At 35.1% G+C, this 21,519-nt stretch overlaps 2 protein-coding genes across 2 annotated transcripts; both read right to left on the bottom strand.

Moving 5' to 3' along the window:
• Positions 1–3,393: 3,393 nt before the first annotated feature.
• On the bottom strand, positions 3,394–4,561 carry LOC100030252 (putative olfactory receptor 10D4). The gene has a single exon (XM_001379771.3). The coding sequence runs from the start codon at positions 4,559–4,561 to the stop codon at positions 3,629–3,631; it is 933 nt and encodes a 310-aa protein (XP_001379808.2). The 3' UTR covers positions 3,394–3,628.
• A 15,663-nt stretch (positions 4,562–20,224) lies between these two features.
• Positions 20,225–21,166, bottom strand: LOC100030261 (olfactory receptor 10G9-like). Its single transcript, XM_001379777.2, has one exon. The coding sequence runs from the start codon at positions 21,164–21,166 to the stop codon at positions 20,225–20,227; it is 942 nt and encodes a 313-aa protein (XP_001379814.2).
• Positions 21,167–21,519: the final 353 nt, after the last annotated feature.

Raw genomic sequence — 21,519 nt, forward strand, 5'->3', positions numbered from 1 at the left:
TTGTTCTAGAATCTCCGGGCAGTTTTCTTGGATGATATTTTGTATTATGATATCAAGATTACTGTTTATTTCTGGATTTTCTGGTAGACCAATGATTCTCAGATTGTCTCTCCTTCCTCAGTTTTCTGGGTCTGTCACCTTGTCAGTGAGATATTTTATGTTATCTTCTAATTCCTTAGTCTTTTGACTTTGCTTTATTAATTCTTGCTCTTTTGCAAGATCATTGTCTTCCAGTTGCCTGATTCTGACTTTTAAAGACTGGTTTTCCTTTTCAGTTTGGTGTGTCCTGCTTTTTCAGGCTTCAAGCTGATTTTTCAGTCTCGTGTTTTTGTCCCTCAGCTTGCTGAGTTCCTTTTGCATTATTTCCCATTTTTTTTTTCCTGCCAGAAGGCTTCCATCTTTTTTATAACTTCCAATTTAAATTCTTCAAGAGTTTGTGGACAATTTCCATTCCTTTTGGAAGGTGTTGGAGCATTTGTTTGTGTTTCCTCTTCTATTTCCTCTGTATTCTGTATTTTCCCCCTCAATAAAATGTATCCAAAGTCACCCCCTTCTTCTTGCTTTTCTTGGTGTTGGGGTGTTGTGGTTCCTGAGCATTGTTTGCCATTTCTATGTTTTATTTTCTCCCCTTTCCAGTCAGAAATCTGAGTGAGGAGGGCTTGCTCTCAGTGTAAGGGTCTAATGATCGAGACTTTAGCCTCAGGCAAATTCTCGGTTCTCCACAGTTGCACTGTATTCACAGGGGAGCCCAGTGTCTGCCCTCCCCTGCCTACTGGCATTTTGGGTATTACTGTTCTCAGGTGTAGGTCTTTGGTGGTCTTAGTTAACTCCCAAGACCTGTGGGTGCCTCTTGCTCACTTCAGGGGATCCCTTCACACACTCGTTGATTATAGAGCACTGGTTCTGGGTGCCCGAGATCTGAGTTCCCCTTGTGTCCCTACCAGAGTTTTGGGTGTTACTACTCACAGGAGTAGGTCCTTGGTGGTCTTACTCAGGTCCCTAGACCTGGGGCTGCCCGTTGTTCAGTCCTGCGGTTCCCCTCCCTCACTTGTTGATTCTGGCCAGTGCTGACTTTAACTCTGGCTCTGAACGTGTGGTGGAGTGGTGGGTGGGGGAGGGTAGGTTGGCTTTTCATTCCCTTATATTGTGGAAATGCCAGAATCCCACCTACCTTCAGTGCTGGGCCTTAATGTGGAGTCCTTCCTTTCTTATGAGGATGGTTGTTTTTTTTTTTCTCTGGGGGGTCTTTTGTGGTTGTCTGTGTCATTGGGTCTGAGGAGGGGAAGCGAGCCACGTCTACTCTGCAGCCATGCTTACCTGGAAGTCCTCATCATTTTTATAGTACAATATTATTCCTTTACCAGCATATACCAAAATTTGTCCAGCTATTCCCCAACTGGTAGACATCTCCTCAGTTTCCAATTCTTTGCCAACCCAAAAAGAGCAGTTATAAATATTGTTGTACAAGTAGGTCCTTTCTGCTTTTTATTATTATAGCTTTGGGATATAGACCCAATATTGGTATTACAAGATAAAAGGATATGCATAGATGTACAGTTTTATAGTCCTTTGGGTATGGTTCCAAATTTCCCTCTAGAATAGTTGGATGAGTTCACAACTCCACCAAAAATGCATCAGTGTCCCAATTTTACCATATCCCCTCCAACATTTAGAATTTTCCTTTATTTTCACATGGCTAATCTGATAGCTATGAGATGGTACCTCAGTTGTTTTAAAATGCATTTCTCTAATCAAGAATTTAGAGCATTTTTCATATGATTATTGATAACTATGATTCCCTTCATCTTAAAACTGCTTGTTTATATCATTTGACCATTTATTGGTTGGGAAATGACTTGTATTCTTATAAATTTGACTTAGTTCTCTATACATTTGAGAAATTAGACCTTTATCAGAGAAATTCATTGTAAAATTTTCCCTCTAACTTATTGTTTTCTGTCTAATCTTGGTTCCCTTGGTTTTGTTTGTACAAAATATTTTAAAATTTAATCAAAATCATTCATTTTACATCTTATAATGTTTTCTGTTGCTTGGTCATAAATTTTTCCCTTCTCCATAGATCTGCCAGGTAAACTATTCTATGTTCTCCTAATTTATCCTCTTTATTTCTAAATCATATGCTCATTTTGACCTTTTCTTGGTAAAGGGTGTTGAGACAATGGTATATACCTAGTTTTTTCCATGTCATGTTCCAGTTTTTGTCAAATACTAAGTTCTTATCCCCAAATCTGTGATCGTTGGGTTTATCAAACACTAGGTTGCTAAGGTCACTTACTTTTAATGTGTTCTATTGATCTACATTCTATTACTTTGACATTACCAGACTGTTTTAATGATTACTACTATATAGTACAGTTTAAGATCTGGTACCCCTAGACCACCATAAATCATAGTTTTTTATTAGTTCCCTTTATATTCTTGACTTTCTGTTCTTTCAGATGAATTTTGTTATTACATTTTCTAGTTTTACAAAATAATTATTTTGTAGTTTGGTATATCACTGAATAGATAAATTAATTTAGATAGGACTATCATTTTTATTATATTAGCTTGGCCTACCTATGAGCAATTAATATTTTTCTAACTGTTTAGATCTGACTTTGTGTGAAAAAGTTTTAAAATTGTGTTCATATAATTCTTGGGTTTGTTTTTGGCAAGTATATTCTCAGGTACTTTATGTTGCCTAGAGTTATTTTAAGTGGAATTTATCTGTTGTTGCTGAACTTTGTTGCTAATATATAGAAATGCTGATGATTTATGTGGATTTATTTTTCATCTTTCAATTTTTCCAAATATTATTTATTACAACTAGGTTTTTAGTTGCTTCTTTAGGATTCTCTAAGTATACCATCATGTCTTCTAAAAAGAGTGATAGTGTAGTTTCTTCATTGTCTGGCATATTCTTTTACATAGATTTACTGTTAGAATTGGAAAAGAACCTTGATTGTCTTGACAAATACCTTTTGCAGATGAGGAACTGGGACCCCAAAAGGTAAAGCAATTTTCTTAAAATAAATCATAATTTAATTTTATTAAAAGAATACATTTATTGAGAAGACCTTTATTGATGCATCTGTGGATTTTAGGTTAAAGTCAGTCAATAAGCAAATGCTAATTAGTTTCCCATGGAGAACAGTAGTACTAAACTGAGAATCAGTATTTTAAAGGACATAGTTCCTGCCATTGAGATATGTTACAGTCTCATTATTTTGGCAAATTTAAGAATAGACTGGATTTATCTGGAAGGAGGTTTATTTCCCTGCTATTAAATTTCAGTTCATTTTATTTGGGTCTGTGTCCTAGCCTGCCAAGACCTTTTTAAAAAAACTTGATGATGAAATCTATTTGTGAAATATGACTCTGGATGGTTTACTTTATTCAGAAAAATGTAATTTTGTGATTGTGCCATTTATATAGGAAGGAATTTTATAAGAAGTGGGTCTTGAATATTGAGGCCACAATAGGGTCTCCTAGGAACCAAGCATAATTACCATGACTGCTCTGTGCTGCCACCAGTGTCAATGAGAGGAAATGAAATAGAGGGATATGGGAGAATATCCCAGACTTATAAAATCAAGGTCTAACAGGAGAGAAATGGATTTCTGTTCTAAACCCCTGAGGTATTTACCACTTGGTAAAAAACTTTTCTCAAAGCTAATTTAACATCCTTGTTCCGCAAGCTATATATCAAAGGGTTCAGGGAAGGGGTGACAATATTATTCAGCACCTGAATCACAGAACCCAGCCAAGGAGTAGAAGCAGGTCCGAGGTAGATTAGAATTACAGGCCCATAGAACAAGAGGATAGAGGTCAAGTGGGCACTGCAGGTAGAGAAGGCTCGGCGTCTGCCCTCCGATGAGCGGATTTTCAATATGGAGAGCACTATGCGAATGTAGGAAATAAAAATGAATAAGAAACATATAAGAGGCATAAGGCCAACATTGGTGAAACTCACCATCTGGGCTAGAGAAGTATCAGCACAAGCCAAGGGCAACACTATGGGGATATCACAGAAGAAATAGTTTACTTCATTGGGACCACAATAGGGTAATCTGAAGGTGAGAAATGTAAGGATAGTTGAATGAAAACAGCCCCCCAGCCAAGTGCCTATGGTTAAAATAGTACATACTTTGTGGTTCATAATGACTGTATACCTCAGGGGGTGGCAAATGGCTACAAAGCGGTCATATGCCATCACAGTATAAAGAAAACACTCAGTTCCTCCCAAGCAATGATAGAAGAATATTTGGGATACACAGCCTTGAAAAGAGATGGTGTGGCTATTTCCCATGAGGTAGAGCATCATTTTGGGAGAGCTTACTGAAGGAAAAAATATGTCAAACACAGATAGGTTTGCCAGGAAAAAATACATAGGGGTGTGAAGCTGGGAAGAAGAGATGATGGCCATGAAGATGATCAGGTTCCCCAGTAAAGTGAGGAGGTAGAATGTCAGAAATAGGAAAAAGAGCTCAGCCTCTAGTCCCTCAGTGTGGGGTATTCCCAGAAGGATGAACTCGGTTACCACTGATTGATTCCTCATCTCTCCATGAAGATTGCTCCTAAGAGAACAAAATAATCCCTTAAAATTCCATAAACAACAACCCAAAGTGAACATTTTCTACCCAAATAAATTCTTTATGAAAATTGGTTAGAGGTGGATGATCTAGAGTAAAGATCCAATGAACTGAAATGAAAATAGGATGGCTAGATTCTAATTTGTGCAATGCAGCTTAATGAAATATTATGTCCCAAAAACCTTAATGCAATTTTATGATATGACATCATAATTTATTTTATTTTAAAAATTTTAATCTGCTCATGGTTATGAGGCCACAATTTCAAAAGATTAAAATCTATACACTTACAAAGACATCATTTGAAGATTTAGTTATTTGAATATATTTTATTTGCTTTGGGTACTTTCTGTATTAATTTTTTTATTTAATCTTATAAAACAAATGAACTTGTCATTCTGAATTACTTGTAAAACAATTTATGAATGACACTTTCTCAGCCTAGTATAGGGGATCCTTTTGCTTGGTCACCTCATTCACCTGATCTGTTTCTATTTGATTTTTTTTTGTGAGTATATCATTTTTTGGATAATCTTAAAGGTAGGAAGATGAATACAGTTCTTTCAGTCACTAAGTAGCAATTAATGGAAATTTTTACAAATTAAAAAATGGATGAATGACATATAGCACAAAATGGTGGTTATGTTGAATTTTAATAAAAATGAATCAATATTCTAAAATTTTATGTAATTAATCTTTCAAACATTGGCATTGTTTTTTTTTGGTAACATTTGTGCTTCTGAAGTTATTACATCTTAAAACTTCACTAAGACTTTTAGGATGCTGTATATTCATAAAATTTTGAAGGTAGATTTGTCCCTACCTTAATTCCCATATCTCATATATGCCTGCTATAGTGACCTGATTCTGCTATTTAGTAGCTGTCTGACCCTGAATAGGTCATTGCTCCTCTGGGACTTAATGCCTTCATTTATGAAATGAGGATAATAATCGTTGTATTACTTACCTCATGGTGTTTTTAAGCTCAAAAAAGTTAGATCATTTTTTTGAGGAAATTATTTATAAGCTTTAAAGGTTAATGTGTCATAGACTTAAAGTTTAAGATCATCTAGTATATATGCTTCGTTTTGTGGAGTCAGAGCTGTGCTGGTGTGCTAAAGATAATGCAAAAGAACTTCTTAAATTTTTAGTGTAGCATTTATACCTTGGAAATCAAAAGTGTTGCAATCAAAGCTTGGCTTGTTGCTTTGTTGATTGTCTCTAGATTAAAGAAAGTGATGGGAAAATGTTAATAAGGCAGATTAAATTTAAAAGTTTCATGTGTTTTGGGCAGTCAGATGTTAAACATCTACCAGAATCCTCCTGATTGGAAACCTAAATTTAATTTGTGGTTTTCCATGTGGAATAGAGGAAAGCATGCCAAACCCAGAGCCAGAGAGGAAGTAGCTTGTCCATTGTCACAGAGGTAGCAAAAGGCAGATTCAGCATTGTTGGACTCCATATTCAGTGTTCTTTTCACTGTAATACACAGCCTCTTAGAAATAAATGATAAGACAACTGGAAATTGAGGGAATGCCAATCAGCTGGGGAGTAGCTAAACAAGATATGGCATATGGTTGTTGGAATAAAATTTCACCATAAGAAATGATGAGCAGGTTAATTTTTTTAAATGATGGGAAGAGCTACATGAAATTATGAAAAGCAGAACAAGAACCAAGAGAACATTTATATACAGCTATAGAATTAATGTTTGAAGAATAACTTGTGAATGATCACCTTGAAAGAAAGAACTGGTAAATATAAATATGAAAGAAATAGTATATATATGTGTACAAACACACACACACACACACACATATAGGTCAAATAATGTCTCCTCTGGTATGGGAAGGGAGCAAGGGAGGGAGATACTTGGTTATTGTAATGTAAGCACAAACAAATCCATAAAAAATAAGAAAGAAATGTGAGGTTTTTAATTATTATTCCTAAGAGAAGACTAGATCACACTATAAGAAATGAGTTAGAATGTGAAAAACAAATAGGGTCTAAGGCTAATTGGTACTTGGGTTCCTTTCAACATTGAAAATTCTATAATTTTAAGCAAATCTCACTCAATTTTATGATATTCCTACATAACTTGATGGTTTAACCCCCTACCCCCAAACCCATCATAGTCTTGATTTTTTCCTGTATTGACGAAGTGAGCTCAAAGACATAGTCATTTGGATATTAAGAAAACAACATAGTCAAGACTCCTACTCCCCAAAATGACAGAATGTATTTGGGAGCCAAAAAGAAATGCTCTGACATTACTTGCTAGTTTTCACGATCCACAACACTACTCTATTCCCTGTCAGCATGGGTAATTGAGGGTTGAACTACTTTTTCATCTGACAATTGATTTTTTTAAGGGAAATAATTTTAGGCTTAGGGAAGCACCAACAAATCACATAGGCAATAGATATGCCAATCCATTCTGTTCTGTTAGCAGTGTGTCTGCTCTTTCCATTGCTAGTTTTCTGTTTAACAATCATAGTCAATCTTGGTTTAAAGATGTCAAGCATCCTTAGGTAAAGCTTGCCCAAAGAAAAATCAAGTGATGACTTAAATGCTTTCTTCTATCCCTTGGCTTCCTTTTTTCCTTATTGAGGTGATTCTCCCAGGCAATTCAGTATCCTCCTGTTTGGCATCTTTAAATGCTCATCAAACTTTGCTTTCAGAAAGGCATTAGAGAACTTTTGCAGAGTATTATACTGCTTGCTTCCTAAATGGGTAGGAGAAGGACTAGAGGAAGAGAGATAATTTGGAACTCCAAAGTAAAGAATGTTAAAAATTAAGTGAATAAGCATAAAAATAAGGAATCCATTCACATTAATATATAAGGATTGATAAAATTTATTTTATACCTCTCCCATGGATGCTTACATTATAACAGAAATAATCATTTGAAGGCAAAGAATTTAATTTCTGATTGTGCACTTTAAGAAATTACCAGAGTATTTTGGTGGCAAAACACATGATATTCTTATAATCATGCCACTGGCTCTGGGATGGCTTTCATGAAATATTCAGCTTATTTTATATTAAATTAATTAAGCCTCAGATATTAAGTAAGCTGATAGCTTGGAAAGGGTAGGTAAAGATGAAAGAAAGATCCTTTCTCCTTTTCAAGAAACATTCAAGAAGCTAGATTAAAAATGTACAGCAAGTCTGGACCATGTCAATTAATTTGTGCATGAGGTGGGGTGGGAACCATTAAAAGACCACTTCCCACCAAAACACAAAAAACAAACAAACAAAAAACAACACACTGGGTTTGGAGTCAGAGGACTTGTGTCCAAACCCAAGTTCTTCTTTATTTTTATGACCTTGGGCAAATTACCTTACTTGTCTTTCTTCATTTGAAAAATGAAAGGGTTAGATTTAGTGATTTATAACATTCTCTTAGTTTTAGAAAGTAAACTTTTATAATAGAATGACCAGGACAAAGTGTGTGTGTGTGTGTGTGTGTGTGTGTGTGTTTGTGTGTGTGTGAGAGAGAGAGAGACAGAGAGAGAGAGACAGAGAGAGAGAGAGAAAGGAGGGAGGTAGTGAGAAATGGAGGAAAGTAAAGGAAAAGAGAGAGAAATTGAGGGAGACATATACAGAGATTAAAATGATGAACTGTATTTTGTGTACTTTGGAAATTTATAAAATCTTTTGTACCTCCTTAGCCTCTATTATTGTAGCTAGGCTAAAGATACTGAAAACTTCAGGTGTGGGTCAGGGTCATCTCTTACCCTCAACTCCCATTCATGTGTGCTCCTATTCCTCACCTAACACTGAGGGCTCAGTCCAACAATCAGGAAAGGATTTGAAATATAGGTCTGATGGGGAAAATAATTTTTTAATTCAACTTAAGAGTAAATAAGACTTGATCAGTGATTAGACTACTTTAATATACAGTAAAATCACATCTCTATAATCACTAGAGCCATGGCCAATAGAATACAACCACTAGTTTGGTGCAGTATAAAAGGAGAGGGTTCTTTATACAATGTTAGAATCTGGAATATTGTCCAACTTTGAGATTCCCTGATTTTTTGATCAGAGGGAACTTCAAATTTAATTTTGATCTGGTTCACTTATGAATCTTATCCATCCTTCCATCTAGAATAAACTTAACACCAACCTAGAATCTGAATCTAATCCAAGTCCTAGGACAAATTTAACACTCAGGTGAAGAGATTTAAAATTCCCTGAATACACAGTTCAGATAACTGGGAATCATAAGCTTTCCTAGTGGTCCTACTCTGGCCTTGGATCTGGTTTAGAAACTGAGCTACTGAGTTGTTTCTTTCCTCCTCTTCCCAAGTTTTAATTTTTGCTTGCAAATGGTATTAAAGTGTCTCTCATATTAAGGGCTTGACTTGATTTTACTAGACCTCCAAGGGAATGTAGTGGAGAGCCTGCATTCCGGTGACTGCCAGCCTTCTCATCTGCTAATTAGTTGCTTATCGTCCTGGTTTTTCACCTCCAAGAGCTGCTGGGTTACTTTGAAACCTGATTCCTCCCATTTGTTGGACATCATTGAGCTTCTCTTACATGAATTGTCTATTTCTGGCTGTCATTACTACTGTAATTTTCTCCATATGATCAGAAGCCATCCTAAAATTTACTTTGGAGCCTAGACTCTAATTTAATCATCCTGTTTCATTTTCTGCTGTCAGGATCAGCAAGTCTCAGTACTGATATTTTTTCCTTTAAGGAAAATTGGACTACAGAGATATGCTAAGGTATATTTTCACTCCAAAATACTATGGTTTTCTACCATTTGCTTCTTAGTATCAATTATTAACAATCACGACATCTTTAAGAGGCCTTTGCTTCTTAACCATTTATGTAAAACTTCATCCCAGTTAAAGGGAATTCTTGTTTCTGTGATCAAGTGGTGAAAATATTTTATAAACTAGGAGATTTTCCCAGAAATGCTAGAAATTTGCAGATATCATCTATTATATTTATACTGAGATCTATACATCATCATATACATCATATACAACCTGCCCCAAAACAAAATTCCCCTTTATTACTGCCATATTTTGCCTGGTCTGACCTCTTTGGACAGGTGCAACATGTGCCTGCTCTAAATAAAAACCAAAGAGAAATATGGTGCATTTTACAAGGTTAGGTTTCGTTAGTAGATCCTTACTACAGTTTGGTGTTGGTTGTTATTGCTCAATAAATATTCATTAATAAAACAATGAGACCTCCTTGTTTTGCTAAATCCCTGCTGTTCTTTCTTTTAGTGGGTAGAAGTCAGTAAAGAGAAAAAAAGAAAGAATGGATAAAAGGAGAGAAAGGGAGATGAAGAGAGAAGAGAGGAAACAAAGACAGGCAATGACCAGGCAAAATAATAGACACTTACATGATTGAGCAAGAACATGTCTTTTATAGGATAGGAGAATGTTTCTGTTCCTTCTGTAAGTTTTCCTGGATGAAAAATGGACCCTTTTAGCTCTGATTGGCTCTTGCTAAGGAGCCATTGAGGTGAGCTTGGGCTCTGATGATAGGAAATTTTTGTAATTTTTCTTTATAGTCAAGGATATTCTTGGCTCAAAAGACACACATTTGACTGTCTCTCTGTCTTGCTTTCCTTCCAGATTCCAACCACCTCAATATTCTCCCCACATCTAGAACTTAAATAAGTTGAAGTCTCCTTGGAGCCCATTCCCTGCTCTACCTCTGATTCTTCAGGGAACCCTGATGAGCAAAGGGAGCAGCAATTAGCCTAGACTTGGTTTCTTTTATTATTGGCACACTCCTAATAATAGGAAAAAGTAGGATATTTTTCCCAACTCCTGTATGGAAGAAGTGAATGGCTGGAGTACAGTGAAGTTTACATTATCCTCCATTAAAATAATCTCAGAAGTCAAGGAAAAAGAATTATGGGGTTGTGTAAATAGAGACTCTTCAGCTATATTTATTCCCTTCTAACTGGCAATATATTGATGAAATGGACTGATTCTGTATTAAAAGAGGACTCCAATCTATTTGTGACTTATGCCAACATGATATTATAATAAGACTAATCAGGGACAAGTGCAATTTTTCAATAGGAATAAATCTGATCTTTGGCAATTTCTTCAACTTTACATCTTGCATGCTTTCTTTATTTCCATTCTAATACAGAATGCTGTTGATTGTCTGTATACTTTAAAAATTATAAAGATCCAATATGTGTTCTAAGAAGTCTAGTTACTAGCCCAAGAGATCTTCCCTAAAGCACTAACAAACTTATTTTTCTTTCACAAGCTACTCGCCTTTTGATTCCCAGTCTTTAGGGTGAGTAAGATTATCATTAGGATTTCAAGGAACTTGGTCTAGGAAATTCTCATAATATCTTAACTTGTAAGAACAGTTTAAATTATTTTTCCCTTACTGCTTTATTTATATTTGTTTATATTTGAAACCAATCTGCCATTCACATGCCCATTTATATGAAATTTTATTCTTTAGTTTTTGCATTTTACTGTCCTAAAGAGATCTGGATCATTTGACAAACTTGCTATTTTCATTTCTGCACTCTTCTATTCCAGATCTTTCTATTAAAACATATCAGTGCAATTTTTATGTCTGAAACTCCCAAACTATTAAGGTCTATGCTATATTGTGTATTCTATGAAATCAGAAAATTAGGAAAAATCTATGCATAATATCTCTTTACATTGACATTAACATTTTATTCACTCATGTAGGAAAATAATATCTTTGGAGTCTACCATGTTGTTAGTCAATCAAACAATGTACATTTATTAATATTTATTGTGTCAGGCATTTTGCACAGTACTAAGGATGCAAAAGAGGAAAAAAGACAGTAGCCTTCCTCAAGTAGCTCACAGTGTGATGGGTAAGACAATAAGTAAATAAATAAATACAAACAAGCTATATACAGAATAAAAAAGATAATTAAAAGAGAGAAGGCACTAGAATTAAGAGGAGCTTGGAAAAACTTTATATATAGAAGATAGGAATTTATTTGGAATTTAAAGGCAGTCAGTCAGCAGTAAAGAGTAGGGAGAACTTTCCAGGCATAGAACAGCTGAATAAAATGCCTGGAGCTGAAAGGTGGGGTATCTTATTTCTTGGAAAGCAAGGAGTTCAATATCATTGGATTGAAGAGAACTAAGTGGAAAATGAAGTGAAAATGTTGAACTGAATTAGGGTATGAAAGTCTTTGAATGCCAAACAGAACATCTTATATTTGATCCTGAAGCCAATGGAGTTGATAAGGAGGGATGACATGATTGTATTTGAACTTTAGGAAAATCACTTTGGTAGCTAAATGGAGTGGGCAGAGACATGAGGCAGCTGGAACCACCAGCAGGCTGTTGCAGTAGTCTAGGCACGAAGTAATGAGTTCCTGCACCAGGGTGGTGCAGAGGAGAGAAGGAAGTCTAAAGCCTTTAAGGAAAGATGTTTCCCTCTCTGGTAAAAGAGAATCTAGGAAGCAGAAGGAGTTAGGAAAAAGATATTAAGTTCTGTTTTGGACATGTTGAGTTTAAGACCTCTATTGGAAAGTTTTTCAAGGTATCTGAAAGAAAATGGAGATGATACATTTGTGATCAGTAGAGAAGTTAGTGCAGAATGGATAGATTTGAAAATCATCAGCAGAAATGTAGTAATTAAATCTACAGAAACTGATGAAATCATTTTTATTTGCCCTTCAGACTGCCACTGAAACCAATTTCATATTTAATTTTGTCATCCTAAGTTTAGAGTAAAACAGAGGCATGATCAGATGGTTCCTTATTAAGTAATAAAATTACAACCTCTTTTTCTTTAACTAATCACTTGGCTTGACCCCCATTCCAATTTACTAAATATTATTTGAGTTTATTCAAACTCAAGAAATGTCCTTTTCTAAAAGTAGTTATTCATAAATAGTTTGTCTATAACTGAAATTGAATGTAAAATTACATGAAATTATTTATGGCATTTGCCTTTGAAAAATTTTATTCAGAATAACATAAAATATTCATAATGTTAAGTGACTCTAAGAAACACAATTTTCATTGTGTTCACTCTATATAAAGATTTCAATCTCAAGATCTTCTTTTGTGTATTAAGTTAATTTTTTTTGCTTAGGAAATAAGCTAAGAAAGTCCTTTTTCTTTGATCTCTTCTCAATATCATAGGAAACAAGCTCTCCAGAATACACAAGCAGTGCAAATGCCTCATAAACTTTTCATAGTATTAATATTTGATTGAATTTTCCCACAATTACATGTAGAAAAAATTTTAAACATTTTCTCTGACTTTTGCAATCCAAATCCTCTCCCTCCCTCATACCATTTCTCCCTCCATAAAATGGCAATTAATCTGATAAAGATTATATGTGAACTATCATGTAATACATGTTTCCATATTCATGTTATGATAAAATACACATATCATATATACAAGCAAAGAAATCATGAAGGATATAAGGTGAAAAATAGAATGCTTCAATATGCATTCAGACTCCATTAGTTATTTCTCTGGAGATGGATTGTTGTTTTTTTTGTTTGTTTGTTATCATTAGATCATTGCATTGCTGATAAAAGCTACCTCATTCACAGTTGATAATTGTACAATATTGTTGTTACTATGTATAATGTTCTGTTTCTGCTCACTTCACTTTGTATCATTTTGTATAAGTCTTTCTGGGTTTTTCTGAAACTGTCTTATTTGTCATTTCTTATGGCACAATAGTAATTCCATTGTAATCATATACTACAACTTGTTCAGCTATTCCCCAAATGACAAGCATCTGTTCAGTTTTAAATTCTTTGCCATCACAAAAAGAACTGCTATAAATATTTTTGTCCAGATGTTCTGTTTTACCATTTTTAAAATGTCTGTGGGATGCAGACATTGTAGTTGTATGCTGGCTCAAAAAGTATATATATATATATATGTATATATATATATATATATATATATATATATATATATATATATATATATATATATATATATATATATAGTTGAATAGCTCTCTGGGAGTGGTCTGAAATTGTTCTCCAGAATAGCTGTATCATTTCACAACTACGCCAACAATGTATTAGTATTCTAATTTTTTAACATCCCTTCCAAAATTTATCGTTTTCCTATTTTGTCATCTTAGCCAATTTGATAGATGTGAGGTGGCACCTAAGACTTGTTTTAATTTGTATTTCTCTGATTCAATAATATTTTGGAGTATTTTTATATGATTATAGATAGTTTTAATTTTTTCAGCTAAGAACTGTTTTTCCACATTCTTTGTCCATTTATATACTTTGTATCATTATAAATTGGACTCAGTTCTCTACATATTTGAGAAATGAGACCTTTGTCAGAAATAGTTGTTAAATTTTTTTTCTCAGTTTTTAATTGAATGCAATCAGAATTTTCTTTTTTATATCTTATAATGTTCCCTATATCTTGTTTGTCATATGTCTTGTTAGCCATAGGTCTGACAGATAGACTATTCCATGCTCTCCAAATTTACTTATGTTATCACTCTTTATATCTACATCATATATCCATTTTGACTTTATCTTGGTATATGGTGATAATTTTTGGTCTAGGCCTAGTTTCTGCCCTGTTTTTTCCCCTATTTTATTAGCAGTTTCTGTCAAATAGTGAGTTCTTTAACAAACTTGGATCTTTGAGTTTATCAAACACTAGGTTACTATGGTAATTTACTACTAATGAGTTTTTTGAGTGTCTTGTTTATTCTACTGATGCATCACCCTATTTCTAAGTACCAGATCGTTTTGATGGTTACCACTTTATAATACAATCTGAAATCTGGTATAGGTAAGCACCTTCCCTTATAATTTTAAAAATTGATTCTCAGTTGATCCTTACAACAAATTTGTAGGACAGATGCTATTATTATCTCTACTTTATAGATAAAGAAATTGAGGCTGAAAGGTTAAATGACCTGTTCAGGATCATACAGCTATTAAGTGTCTGATGTTTAATTTGAATCACTACTTCAACAAGTCAAGGTACTATGATTCCTCAAATACATTAGGCAGACTTCTGCTTTGTCCTCATGGGATAAATTGGGCTAGAGTAACCTAAGGTAGACAAGAATGAATGGATTGCCATGTGAATTGTTGAAGGAAATTTGCTCATCAATTAAATCAAGGATACATTTAAATATTTGAAGTACTTTTTCTAAGACAGATTGTATCCTCTCAATATCTTATTGCTAAATCTTAGCAAGTTTTTTTAATTATTTAAATGAATAAATATGTAGTTATTAAGAAATAGCTTTGTAAATTACTTCTTTTTTACCTTAGTACAGGAACAGAGCCTAGCACATAGTAGGTGCTTAATAATTGTTTACTGATTGATAACTATGTGACAAGCACTGTGATAAAAGTTATGCATTCAAATAGAAAAGTGTTGTCTCACTTCTCTCATTGAGTTCACATTCTAAATGGAGGACCCAGCATATATAGGAGGTTTCAGCTGAAGGCCCTTTAGGGATGACATATGGGGGATAGCAAGACCCAGTAATACTTATGGTGAATTGACAGGTCAAGTGGCAAAACCCAGGGGTCTAGTGACTGTAGGTGTACGGCACATGTTAAACCCTGGTTTTTCTCTGTCTTACCAGAAGATTTGTAGTTGAAGACTCTCTACTCATCTGAGGGCAGTTAATAGCCACAGATGTCTAGTGGTCCACTATGGCCAGTGGGAAAAAAGAGAAGACTTGAATGTCAAAATGACACAGAGAGTCTGTTTTCTTTTTTAGTGATGAGCTTCTCTGAAATATGCTAAACTTGTCCTATGAATGACAGACATGCTTGTTAAAACAGTAGAACAGGAAAGTCACTGGACTGAATGTGGAGAACCTCTACCCAAATAATCAATGATATTTACTGGAGGTTTTTTGCCATAAAATTATTTCATTTTATTTCCATCTGCAACTCTGTTAGATTCCAACTCCATGGAACAAGATGCCCCTGTGTCAGGCATTGTATCTCTGCATCTTCCTCTTCCAGTTTCTTTGTGTACTGTCTTCCTCCATTTGACTGTAAATTCCTTAAGGGAAGGGGCAGTCTTTTTTTTTCCTTATTTATATCCTTAGAAGTGGCACATAGTAGATTCTTATAACTGTATTTGAAGTGAATCCAGTATGTTTGTTATTATGTCTTTGCATCCCATAACCTAGCAGAGTGTGTCAAATGGTTTTTGACTAAGCCTGACTTGACTTGACTAAGATTAACTTGAATTAGACTAATTTGGACTGGTCTAAATTGGAATGCCAGAATCTCCTCCATATCATATATTCAGACATAAGTCCACTAGAGTTGTTGTCAGTTATACTTCTCATCTCTAGGTCAGGTTTTGGGTAAATAAAAAGGTGTTCTTATTGTCATTTTGCAAGACTAATATCTTTGCTTGCAGAATTTGTCATTTATCAGTGAAATCATTAATTTTTACTATTATGTGCTTTGGAGTTTGCCATGTTTTTTTTTCTTTCCTAGATGGGATCTGTGTATTATTTTGATTGCCATATGATTTTCTCTGTTTAGAAATTCTGGCTTATAATATTGTTTTTCAGCTTTCTTATTTATTTTTGCATAATCACATTCACTTTTTTTTGTTTTTACATTTAAATTGAATTAAATTTAAATATTTTGTCTTAAGAGCATTATGTATTTTCATATGGATCATGCCTTCTTTTTTAATGTTTTGGCTTTTTCCTTCTATTTTCTCAGATTTTCCTTCACTTATATGCAGTGCATTACTAATCAAATATCTTCTCTTTGGTATCTTTAGTGAAACTTACTACTGAGGATTCAAGTTTTTCTGTTCTTCCAATTATTTATGCTAGCCTTGTCATATATACACACATACCTTACATTAAAATGTACACATATATAAAGATAGATATAACTTTTTTCTTATTAACATCTAATTATTTAAATAGTTTCTCCCCCATTATAATGAAAATACCTCTAGTGCAGAAGTATTTCTTTTTTGCCTTTCTTTGTATCTCCAGTGATTCCTACACTGACACATTAATTTCTGGGAAGGTGGTGTTCCCTGCCCCCTTCCCCCAAGTTCTTCAAGCAAATACTGTTTGGGTACAGATTATATTATAGGTCTCTTCCAACTCTGAAATTCTTGGATTCCTTGATTTTATGTAAAATAGAAGGAAAAACATAAAGAAACCATTAGTGTTGCATTGCCAGAGCCTTATGTCTTCTAGTTTAGTAACCTGCTTAGGCAATGTTCTTCCATGTGCCATAGAGAAGCTAGAGAGTTATCTGGCAGGTAGAACCTAAAGTATAACTGTTTGCAAGTAACTTGAGAACAATATTTTAGAAAGTAATGAATGTGTCTCCAGAGAGGTCCTCTGGGATCCTGGGATGAACTATATTGTGGGATGGGCACAATCTTTGAATCCATGAAGAGAGTCCTTTAAAACAAACAAAGCAGGATACATTCACATTCATCTCACATTACAATGTCAATCAATACAAATTAGCAAAAAATAATTTTTTTCTCTGCAGCACTCTCTATAATAGGTGTATGAAAGGATGGGGAAGCAAACCATATGTACTCATAAGAACAAAATCTCAGTTGTTTACTCTTCTTTTCCATTTAAGTGAGGAAGCTCAGGGACTAGGAGAGTAATCCTATCCCTAGGGGCCCCTTTTCTCATGTAAGCTCTCTCACTATAAGAAGACCCAATTCTTCTTTTTATGAAACCAGTTATTATGTTCTTACAAACATTAACAGTCCTTTCCAACTCTGGAATACACACTGTTTAAACTCTTTGAATTGCATCTTATGAGCAGATATGTACATCTGGAGAGAAGTTCTGCCATAATCTTCATGAGACCATTTCCTCCTTACTTTGACTTATTCTAAATATTCATGTGAAGCCAAATCAATAATAATGCTGATACTAAATAGTACTTCAAATATATCATTTCACCTAATCCTTATAACAGCCCTGTGAAGAAATAAGTAGTACCAATAATAATAACCTCATTTTACAAGTGATGAAACTGAATATCAAAAAGTTGAAGCAATTTAACCAATGTCAAAAGTTTAGTAAAGTGTCAAAGCCAAGATTCCAACCTAGTTTTTTTCTAAATACCTCATGGTACATTCCGCCCATGCAAGCATGAAAGATGAGCCTCTGCAAATGCACATAAGATGGCATGTTGAGCTCTGGAACCAATACCTCTTCCATACAGCTATGTTGTTCATGAGGGAAAATAATCTGAATTACGATTAGTAGTGTAGGTTAGAGCCATTTGTGAAGCACTTAAATGTCAGAGTTGGGAGCTGGCCTTTTATCCAAAAGTGATGTTGACATGTTGAAAACTTTTGAGAAGAATAAAAAGGTCAGGCCTACAACTTCAAAATATTATATTGGCAGCAGGACAAAAGATGAATTGGAACAGGAAAGACTCAGGAGATAGGGAGACCAATTTGGAGGATATTATATTAATCCACAGATAGTGATAAGATCTTGAAATGGAGTGGTGACCATATGAGTAGAAAAGAATGGGAAGATGTGAAAAATGTTCTAAAAGTAGAATTAACCAAACTTGGTGATTGATATAACAAGTGAAGGTGCAGAAATCAAGGATGACCCCAAGGTATTTAATCAGGGTAACTAAAAGTAGAGTGGTAATAGCAATGATAATAGCAAAGCTGTGTATAAAAATAATTTTGGGAAATAATAATAACTAAAGTAAAAGAACTACCTGAACCTAGCCTGGTCCCGAGAAAAAAGAGAGCTCGAGGGAGGCAGAGCCTCAGAACTTATACAAACACGGCCACACAACCTGGTAGAGAGATTAAAAGGAATTTTGGGAGATACTAAGGGACTTCTAGTCCAAAGTTTCAAAATTCCACTTAAACAGCTGAGAGCAGAAGTAGGAAAGATAGATTTGGTTCTGAATAAAATTTTTTGGGGGGTGAGAGAGAGACAACCAAGTGAAATATGTGCATCAGACAAATGGAAAGTCAGGACCAAAGTGCAAGGGAATGATTAGAGATGGCTTTACAAATTTGCAAGTCAGCTACAAAGGAGGGGAAAATTGGATTCCCAAGGGTAGAGGAGATCGCCAAGGAAGAAATTGTAAAGAGAGGAGAGAAGTTGCATCTGGATAATATACTGGGAGACACCCAGACTTAGGGTTTGGGGAAAAGTGACAAAACAATGGGGGGATACCATGAAGGTGAAGTCAGCAGGAAATCCAGAAGAAAGTATTTCAAGGGAGGAAAGAGGAGTAAAAATGATAGAATGGTTAACAGTATCACATGCTATATCAAGGAATAGAAAGACTAAGACAAGATCTTTGAATTTAATGGTTATTAAATCATTGGTGAACTTTCATATATCTGTTTCAGTAGAGTGGCTAGGTTGGAAGTCAAATCGCAAGAAATTGAGTAATGAAATGGAGGGAATAAACTAAAATGATTCTAGGAATCTATTAGTAGAGGAATTGTACAGGAGAACCAATATGAGTAGATGGTAGAACAAGGGAAAGCATTAACAGATATAGGAGAACTAAGCATTTTGTAATTAGAGGAAAAGGAGTCAATATATAATAGAAATTGTAGATAAAAAAAGAGCGAAAGGGAATAATTACAGGCAAACTCCTTAAGAAGGTAAAAGTAGATGAGATAAAGGGAATAAGTTGAGGATTTATTATTGACAAGGAAAAGGGTCATCTTATCCTCTAATATCAGAGCAAAGAAGGAATAGAATGACTGAAGTGTAAAGGAATTTTTAAATGTAGAGAAGAAAGACTGAGTGAGATGAAATAATTGATGAAGGCTTATACTTTTCAATAAAAAAGGGCCAAAGTACCAAGAGACAGTTGGTTGATAGGATTGTAGGCTGGGGGAGAAATATATTACATAGCTTCTATAGAGATTGTCAGGGAATACATAAGTGATGAATGAAAGGATTACTATATAGCAGTGAGGTCTCAATTGAACATGAATTTGTAGTGCACCTAATGTATAAGATTTCATGACTTCTCTATTTGGATTCCAGTGGGAATGGAATAGACAGATGATGATCATGGCCCAAGAATACACAGGATATGAAAAACAAAATGACAAGGAAGCAAGGGATGAGCTTCAAGTATTGAAAGTAGTCCATATTTAACTGTTTAAATAATGGTGGAAGACTGTAAAGAGAAGCCATAACAGGGGGTGATAGGGAGAATATAGACTAAGAGTTGGCAGACTAAGGAAAGGATGAAAGAATAGTTTAGGAATAATGCAGTAGTGGGAGAAGTAGTAAGACTGGAGACTGTGAACAGTCAAATACTTTGAAATATAGAAATATATCTTCTGGTTGCTAAGTAAGTACTTTTAGGATACTGGCAGCCAAAGACTATCAATAGACATTCTGCCAAGATTGAGAGAGAGGGGAAGAGAAAGGGAAGGGGAGAAATAGAGAGAGAGAGGGTGTGAGAAAGAGAGAGGGGGAAGGGGGGGAAAAAGAGGGGGAGAGGGAGAGAGGAAAAAATCCTTTGATTCCTGGAAATATGCCTTTGCTTTCAGTCCTCAAACTGAAAATCTTTGACAATTCTATTGGTAATACATACAATATTCAGAAATATAAGACAAATGAAAAATATATGAATATGCTCTTTTTCAATTGTTTAATTCCTTTGAGCAAACACTACTCTGTTCTGTAACCTGAGTAGAGCTATTTTCACCTCTTTATTCCTCAGTGTGTAGATCAGGGGATTCAGCAAGGGTGTGAGTACAGTGTAGAAAATAGCCACAATTCCATCCACAGCATCTTTAGAACCTGGTCTCAGGTAAATGAAGATACAAGGCCCAAAGAAACAAAGGACCACAATGCAGTGTGAAGCACAGGTTTGAAAGGCTTTTTGTCTGCCTTCTGCTGTGTGGATCTTCAGGATTGCATGAACAATGGACACGTAAGAAAGGAAAATCATGAAAAAACAACCAGAGGCTACCACCCCAATGTTGACAAAGATCACCTTCTCATTGGCTGAGGTATCTGCACAGGCCAATTTGAGAATTGGGGGTGCATCACAGAAATAATGCTGGATCTGGTTGGGGCCACAGTAGGGCAAGCGGAAGGTCAAGATAGTCTGGATAGCAGAGTGCACTGAACCACTGAACCATGTACTTCCAGTTAAAAGGGCACAAGTTTTCCCACTCATCATGCTAGTGTAGCGTAAGGGGTAAGTGATGGCCAGATAGCGATCATAGGACATGACTGTGTAAAGGAAACACTCAGTGCTCCCTAGAACATGAAAGAAATAGAGCTGAGCCACACAACTGTGAAATGAAATGGCTCCACCATCTGGGTTGAGGAGACCCATAAGAATCTTAGGCACAGTGACAGTAGAGAACCACATGTCAATGAAGGAGAGAAAGGCTAGGAAGTAGTACATGGGAGTGTGAAGGTGGGATTCTACCTTGATCACCATCAAGATAAGTAGGTTCCCCACAATGGTGAGTACATAGATCACTAAGAAAATTCCAAATAGGGCAGTATCTAGTTCTGGAGCATGGGGAATCCCCATAAGGATAAACATAGTCACAAAGCTCTGATTCTTCTTTTCCATCCAGGCAGTGCACTCCTTTCATAAAAGAAAAGAAGGAAACTATATTTAGAAAGAATTCATACCACATAAAACAAAGCTGAACTTTGAACTTTGTAAATGCTAAAGTTAACAAAAATCATTACAAAGAATGATATTGGTGTTGGATAATGAATATTGGCACCTTAATAGTGAGTACAGTGTAGAAAAGCCAAATGAATCTTATCTTCTTATCATGCATGACAGACTAACAACTCAAAGACATTTGGATCAATGAGAGTATATTTCTCTATGGGATGGGGACATGGATGGACCATATTCCTCAAAGAACCACAAAATTAGAGTCAAGTTCTAGATAATGTCTTCAACATCCTTCA

This window comes from Monodelphis domestica, chromosome 4, assembly GCF_027887165.1.
Source record: "Monodelphis domestica isolate mMonDom1 chromosome 4, mMonDom1.pri, whole genome shotgun sequence".
NCBI classification, from domain to species: Eukaryota; Metazoa; Chordata; class Mammalia; order Didelphimorphia; family Didelphidae; genus Monodelphis; species Monodelphis domestica.